Genomic DNA, 8,144 nt, shown 5'->3' with positions numbered 1-8,144 from the left:
CTTCCTAAAGATTTTTTTCTTTGGACATTGGTTGTATTCACACACATTTGCAGTTCACTCCTTTAACCTGATCATTTTTAGAGGAGTGCCTATTGTTTGTTCATTTGTTAAGTTACAGAAGAACTAGACCTAAAACAAAAGCTATCAGCAAACAAACAGTATCCGAAAGTCATGCTCTCAATAACCAGGACAAAAATCCAGCCAACACCCTACACGGGACCTGGGATGTGGATCTGGCCCTCTGGTTGGTCCATTTATTGTTCCCTGAAGCTTCATTACAGATGCTCCCAATGGCTGTTAAGAAGTCATTCTTAAGGAAAGCAAACATGGAGTAAAGGCAGAGATATGCCAAATTACATAAATTAAACTGGACTGAAAAGAAGTGCTAACAGATCTTATGGACTCATGAATCCAAATTTGAAAGTTTTAGTTCAAGTCATCATTAATATGTCAGGAGAGAGTTACAATGGTGAGTGCCTACAGCTATCTATAAAACACAGTGGAAGTCTGGGACTCCATTTCAGCCAGCTGTGTTGGGGATCCTGTCAAAATTTATGGAATTGTAAATTTAGAAAAGTACAATCGTATTTTGATTCACCATGTTGTACCATCTGGGATGTTTCTGACTGACAATGGTTTAATTTTACAGCATCATAATGATCCCAATGCAGTAAAAGCATGCCTGGACAGAAAAACACAGAGCAGCCTCCCTAGACCTCAACACCACTGAAGCAGTGTGGGATCACAGAGGAAGGAACAAAAGGTTCCCAGTATCCAAAAAGAGCTTTGAACACGTTTCAAGAAGCCCAGAGAACTATTCCCGAAGACTACTTAAAGAAACAATAATAAAGCTGCCTAACAGAGTTCAGGCTGTGTTGAAGAATAAAGGTTGTCGCACCAAAGCTTGTTACAATTGTATAAACTGTTTATGCCTTATACATGCTGTAATTACCCAGTTATATTTGCACATTTCAATAAATGGTTACACACATTTCTTGTTTTTCCTCCCAAAATAAAATGAAATAAAATGTGCCTCAAGTCTTTTGCACAGGACTGTATATCCAGAGAATCTCAAACCCCCAGCACAATGAAAAACACCAGAACATTGACTATACTAATCATTGAAGCCTTTTAGTACTACCTGTAAAGATGACAGGTTATTGTAAATAGGTGGAATAGATTCAATTATATCCAGCAAACAAAACAAGATGCCCATTACAATGTGCCGCTTAACACATGTGCATAGATATAATGATCTCATTCTAAACAGGGAACTTAACTATATTTGTCCTAATATTTAGAATGAATGTGCTTCCCCCTATTGTTTTATTTTTCCGTATTGCCTTTTTAGTAAATGTTAGCGAACCTGCTTAGTCCTTCCATTATAGACTCCAAAATGTTTTTTTAAATTTTGTAAGATTTTTATTTATTTATTTATTTTGTAAATGTCACAGTCAGTGCTGACAATGGTGTGTAGGACGATTTAGTCACAGCCAAGTCAGGGGGTTTAACAGGCGGTTTCAGCCAGTGTGTTTGCTTCCATCTAGCGGTGGATAAATGGTACTTTGCTCATAGGAGAGAAGGAGGAGGCATAACAAAAAAAAGAAGAAGAAGGAAAGCCATTCCATCGTATCTGTCAAGTGAAAAGGAGGTAGTTCAACTGGCTGGCTGTATGTTCTTTGTCTCTGGGGTTATTCTGTATCACACTGTGTTTTTTCCTGTCTTGTTTTTTGTTGGATTTCCCCCTGGACTGAGTGATCACAGAAGAAGGTGGAGGCTGTAAAGATAGATGGCGTGACATCAGCAACAGGTAGAGTCGGTTTTTATACATACCTCTGCTGGTGAAACAACGTCGCAGTTCATCTTAGATGCAATCCGGAAGTTGCCTACTGCTTGTTGAAGAGACATCATATCATTTTATAGCTGGAGAAATCGCTGAGCTGAGGCTTTGGTGTCACTGAATGGTGATCGAAGCTTTATTGTAACCGGAAAGTCACTGCTTCATTCAGTACCGACTCATCATGCCTCTCCACAACAGACAGGTAGGTGATCCGATTCATGAATAATAATGATGGTTCTGTTTTTTTTTTTTTTTAATCGTTACGTAGTGAAGATGCTCTGAGGCCGCCTCACACTTTAACAGAATTTATGTTATCAGCGGCCCTGCTGTTTATCATGACTGCACATAGCTTCATCAAGCAGTCATTACATCAAACCCACTACAGATTCACTTAAATCAAGTTAGTCAGATGAGGTCAGAACATATTCACGCTTTAATCTGCCCTGCGTATGAATCAGGATGTTCAGGTGCTACTGCTTCTGCCATGACTTCACTGTTTGTGGATGTACGTGTGTCAGTGAGAGAATCCCCTGAGGACTTAAAGAAAGCATGGATTTGGACTGACTGCTAGACTATATGAGCACGCCATGTTTTTCATTCAGGTTAGATTAGCTCTCTGTGCTTTGCTTTCTCAGCGCAGTGGCATTCATTGTCACGCCCCCGTGTTATCGTTAGACAGGATTCTTTTGGAGGTGATAACCTTCCTGCTTACTTTCACAAGCACAGTATCACAAAACAGTGGCCTCCTGAAACTCATCTGTTGTGACAAAAGTCTTTACCACATACTTTTCATGCCATTTTTAAAACCACGACTTAATGTATTTACATCAGCATGGGTGATTTCATAATGTAACATTGTTCATTGTTTTTGATGCTTCAGTCCAGTATTGAGATGCTGGAGCTGCTGGGAGTGGTAAAAGAAAATGGCAATGAACAGCAATCATTTCCGCCTGTGGTAAGCCATTGTCCACAGTTATAGTTTAATATAATTATAATTCCAGTCCTGGCCATGTTAATGCATATATTAGAGCATATAATGTCTGATTTTGGCGTATTGTTTTTTGTCACTCAGCACACTCCACTCTCTTATGACTACGTCCTGGTTGCCAAAACGATTAATAACCAGGAGAGAGAGTCTTTCAAGAAGCAAACTGAGTACATCGAAGAGCTAAAAAAAAAGAACTTCAAAGTCACGGTGGGTGTTTAATAGTACACTTAACATTTCTGCTATAAAATATACATTTCATCCATACAGTCATTCATCTTAATTTCCTTCTGTTAGAAAATCATAGATGATAATCACGTCTTCTATGGGATTCAAGCGCCCAAGGAAATCTTTGAGAAGTACAGGTATCTGCTCAAGGTGTCCGATGCCTGCAACTGGAGCTCAGATCAGAGCGCAGTGTCTCTCAGTACGAGGTAAACAAGGCCACTGAAACTATTTTTGGCATTTTAAACATTCCTTGCTGCTGTTTTCTGACACTTAAAGCATCCCAGTGTTTATTTGCACTGTGTTGTGTTATCATTACAAAGGACTTGTTCTCAAGCAATTTATTTCCAAATTTTTCTAACCATGTGGTATTTAGATTAGGTCTTCGCCTTTGTGTTTTTATGAAAGTGGAATGCCTAGTTGTCTCTTTAAAATGCATTTTTTAAAGAATCAATAAAGATGCACTAATCTAATGACATTTATACTTTATGATCAGCTGCATGAGTGATTCTTGTCCTTGTTTCAGGATACGGATTGTCCACTTCATCTTAGGTCACACCAGAATTCGTTCAGGAGGTGAGACAGAATTATTTACAACCCCGATCCTTTGCATTTAACCAGACCCTGAATATTTTTATTATTATTCTCTTTACCTTTTAATCTGCACAGAAAATCTACGGGAGCTCATAAAGATGAAGGTTTTTGAGACCAAGTTCTGTCTACATGAGGTGAAATGTTTTGTTTGTTTGTTTTTAATTCTGGGTTTTAAGTCTTATCCTTGTATATGAAGTACTATGACAAAAGTGACATGATCAGTATAGACATGGGAAGAATGAGGGCTGCTGATTGCTTTACAGTATAAAAAAGAAAGAAAAGAAATGGTCTTCTTCCTCTTCAGAAATCACATCCATGGAGAGTGATAATGATAGCCAAGAATAAAAGCAGTCACCGTAGGAGTAACAATGATAAGAAGTCAGATAAGAATGATCACATAAATCAGTATTTGCCATTGTTTCTCTATGTGGGTCCACACATTCCTACGCTTAAGATAGTGACACTAAAAACTGTTAAACCATTGCCTTTCACATGGCTGCTTAGGTGTTGAGGTTTTCTCGAAAGCTTAATGAACTGAAACTTGGCAATGGCCTCTCAAAACAGAATAGTGGTGCCAAAAAAAAAGTATTTGTTGGCAGAGACACTGCGAGTCATGTTAATGCTGTGAGTCATCTAATACCGAGAATAATTGGGTATGTGCGTGTACATGATTGCTGATGAATACTACATGTTACTGTGTAAGCACGGACATGAGCCACAGTCTGTTGTGTCGCCTTTACAAGCACATGTATGTTAGATAAAGTATCTTACAGTTTCAGCTTTGAACTTGTAAGGTCGAGTTGGTTTTAGAAGCCCTTAATTGTTGAAATCTGTTTTTTAAAAAGCCAGCAGATTACATATTCACACAAGAAAGCTTCTGTTCTCAGTGTAACTGTGTGTTTTGTTAAGCAGCTTGCAGAAAGATTTTCTACATGTTGCTGATTTGCTTTGATTTTGTGTGTTTCTGCTTTCAGAAAAAGAAACAGAGAGAACTGAAGGCGGGATGGGCACGGTGGACAGCCTGTCTCCAAGGGCAACCCATAACTGCTGTCAGGTTTGGACTGCAGCATAACAGCCTATTTATTATTCTGCACTCTATACTGTTCCAGTTATTGCAGCATAATTGGTTTCCAAACAAGACAACAGCAAACATGTCATGAACATGATGAATCTGTTGTTTGAAGCCATGATTTTAAAATAATGTACAGTAATTCGTGGAGTTTTGAGTTAGAAGAGAGCAGAGATGTCTCTGTCTTTAGATTCAGGTGTATCTAAAACATAAACCACGTGTCACAGCAGTAGTTTTGTCTATATGATATCTTTTATACATTTAACAACCCTTAGTAAACATTTTTAGCTTCTTTGTCAGTTGGTATTACAGATACAATTTCAGAATTTATTTAGCTCTTATAATAATAGTGCAACAGATAAGTTAATATTACAGGGAAATAGTTGATGGGTGCACCATAATATGTGCCTTATTTGAATGATCCTAATGTTCATCCATGTGGGTGCAGTATGATATGGGGTGTAGTTGCAGAAGTAATACTGTTTCAGTCAAGTATTATGGATGGACCTCTTATTCTTCTCACTGGTTACTCAGTTCTCAACCCCTAAAATGATCCCCCTAAAATCTTGTTATTTATGATGGTCGGTTGTTTGATCCCCAGCTCTTTCATCTGTATGTTGAAGTGTCCTTGGGAAAGATACTAAACCTGGGCTAGCCCCTTATGGATCTATCTGGGTTTGTGTGTGTGTGAGCAAGAGTATTAAAAAAGTATCTGTGGATGCAGCTTGCAAAAAGTGTAAAAAGTGCCTCTATAAATTACAATTCATTTGTGCAGTGGTTCTGGCACTGTCCAGATACCTGCTAATCAGATTAACTGGTCACTAAGATGTCTGTTGGTGCAACGGTAAATGGTCATCTGTCTTTCTATGTTAGCTTGTTAATAATTTTAAAAAAATTGATGGTAGGGTGCGCGAATGGGAGAACTGAGCCAAGAATCAAGGAGACTTTATGCACGCAATACATGAATTTTATGAAATTGCACGAGAATAATTTAGCACCTGATGAATATTGAATGCCTGAACCAACGTCTGGAATGAGAATGCTCTGCCTGAAGTGAGTTGCATTAAAGTACTACAAGAGTTAAAGGATTATCCTTTAACTTATAAGATATTATGTGGCACTTCAGTTCTTTTGTTTTGTTTGAAACAAAGAAAAATTCTGAAAATAACTTTAACTTACTTCTTTACCTGCTCAGAAGCATATCCAGTAACAGTAAAACATCTGACAATTCACCAGTGGTTGAAATTCTGTGGTAAATCGGTAATTTGAGCCTAAAATTGGTCATGTGATTTTTCCAAATGAATAGCTCTAAAGTTACAAACGTGCACGTTTTGATGCTTGTATCTGCTTTTCAAAGGATTTTTCACTTATGTGCTGCACCATAAGCTAATCAGCTAACCTCTGAGACAGAACATCACTGCAGTACTTGTTTCTCTCAGGACTGTAATTATTTTAAATGCCATTTGGCAAGAACACATGCATTTGAAGACAGGACTCTACACTTAAAGAATCTACAGCCACTTCATTAACTAAGTGAGGCTTAGCTGCATGGCAAGGATGCTAATCTCAGCGAGTTGTTGCTAGCATCCTGCAGTTTACCTGGTTCAAGGTTTACTAAGGTGTTGGAGTTCAGTGTATTTTCTAATAAACACACACGCGCGCGCGCACACACACACACACACACACACACACACACACACACACACACACACACACACAACACTGGAAGTAATTGGAAATGCTAAATGCTATTAGTTAAGTAGATATTTGGCTATAAAACAAAGCGCTAGAATCACTAAAGCTTTGACCTGTTAGTGACATAAAGGGACCACTAATGTCAGTGGAGTTCAGCTGTGGTGCAAAAGTGAATTATGTCTTCCTTGCAGTAAAAATATGTCATGCTGACTATTCTTACCACTGTGTATTATCAGAACTATACACAGTGCATGTTATATCGTGTTATGTTATGCATAGCATAAACTGTACACTGACATAAAGTTTGCCAGTAAAGTAGATAAATACAGTGAGGAGTTATTATAAAGAAAGTCTGTCCTATATCAGTAATGCATAGAATTGTTAAGAAATGTGTTACTGTGAAGTGAACATTTTTATCCACATTTGTTTCAGAAGAAATGATAAATGTATATTCCAAAACGTTGATTCTGTTCTTCTGGACATAGCGTTTTTGATGGGAGAAACGTTTCTCACTCATCCAAGTGACTTCTTCAGTCTGCTGACCGCAGGTTTGCCCAACCTTATAAACAGTACATTTGCACAATAACTGACACTAGACCACTTAATGAACAATGGGCTGGGAGGTCAGTTCCTTGATCATTAGTGTGCAAATTGTCATGACCATTGATCAACAACCACTGATCAATGGCCACTGATCAATGGCCACAAGTACCATTCACAGAGAGTTGGGGAATGGCTGCAATGACAGCATTGTAAGATGGTGAAAGATGTACCCTTAGGCCCCCTCTTCGATTCAGAGATGGTCGTTCCCTTTTCACGTAAATCAGTCTGCTGCCCAGCTAGTCTGACTCCCCGCTCAAACCACCATTCCTCCCTGTCCAGGATGTGTACATCCTCATCAATGAAAGAGTGTCCACTGGCCTGTAGGTGTAAATAGACTGCGGAGTCCTGGCCTGACAAGGTTGCTCTTCTGTGTTGTACCATCCGCTTCGCCAGAGGTTGTTTGGTTTCCCTGATGTATAAATCCTGGCAATCCTCCTGGCACTTAACAGCGTACACTATGTTAGTCTATTTGTGTCCGGGGACCTGATCCAATAGTTCAATATTGGTGTGTTTAGGGGTTTATAAGCCACACAGACTCTGTGTTTAGAAAAAATGCATCTCAACAGTTCTGATACTCCTGACACATAGGGGGATCACTAAGGGTTTTTGCTTAGGCAGGAGTTGTCCTTCTCTCTTGGTTAGGCTGGAGATTTCTTTAGGTGCCTTCCCAGCTTTGATAAATGCCCAGCTGGGATAACCACATTTACTCAGAGCCTTCTTAATGTGATGTTCTTCTGCTTCCCTGGCCGCTGTGTCTGTGGAGATGGTGTTCGCTCTGTGTTGTAGCGTCCTGATGACACCCAGTTTATGCTCCAGTCGATGATGAGAGTCAAACCTTAAATACTGCATAGATTTGGGGTACACATCAGCTTTTAGATGTCCCCCATTACTGATGGAAATCTCACAGTCTAAGAAGGCTAACTTGCTACTTTTCATATCCTCCCTGGTGAATTTTAAGTGTTGGTCCACTGAGTTACTGTGATCCATGAATTGTGGTACGTCCTGAGATTTGATTTTCACCTAGGTGTCATCCACATATCTGAACCAGTGTGTTCCCGGGTAGGATAACAAGGCCCTCTTTTCCACTTCCTTCATGTACAAGTTAGCGATGATGGGTGAAACTGGGGAACCCG

General features: G+C 39.2%; 1 protein-coding gene across 1 annotated transcript in view; it reads left to right on the top strand.

Annotated features, from left to right (window-relative positions):
• The first annotated feature begins 2,021 nt into the window (after window positions 1-2,021).
• The window catches only part of LOC146628011 (anoctamin-9), an 18,909-nt gene continuing 12,786 nt past the window's right edge, over window positions 2,022-8,144 (top strand). The window contains exons 1-7 of the mRNA XM_085359288.1: window positions 2,022-2,042; window positions 2,721-2,795; window positions 2,913-3,035; window positions 3,123-3,259; window positions 3,577-3,626; window positions 3,720-3,778; window positions 4,619-4,698. Of these exons, the coding sequence (XP_085215414.1) occupies window positions 2,022-2,042; window positions 2,721-2,795; window positions 2,913-3,035; window positions 3,123-3,259; window positions 3,577-3,626; window positions 3,720-3,778; window positions 4,619-4,698 (545 nt within the window). The remainder of the gene's footprint in view (window positions 2,043-2,720; window positions 2,796-2,912; window positions 3,036-3,122; window positions 3,260-3,576; window positions 3,627-3,719; window positions 3,779-4,618; window positions 4,699-8,144) is intronic.

Source organism: Diplotaxodon limnothrissa, linkage group LG7 (assembly GCF_057381915.1).
Source record: "Diplotaxodon limnothrissa isolate DT_005_m linkage group LG7, D_limnothrissa_male_GT1.1, whole genome shotgun sequence".
Taxonomy (NCBI): domain Eukaryota; kingdom Metazoa; phylum Chordata; class Actinopteri; order Cichliformes; family Cichlidae; genus Diplotaxodon; species Diplotaxodon limnothrissa.
This window is presented reverse-complemented; position numbering and strand designations above follow the sequence as displayed.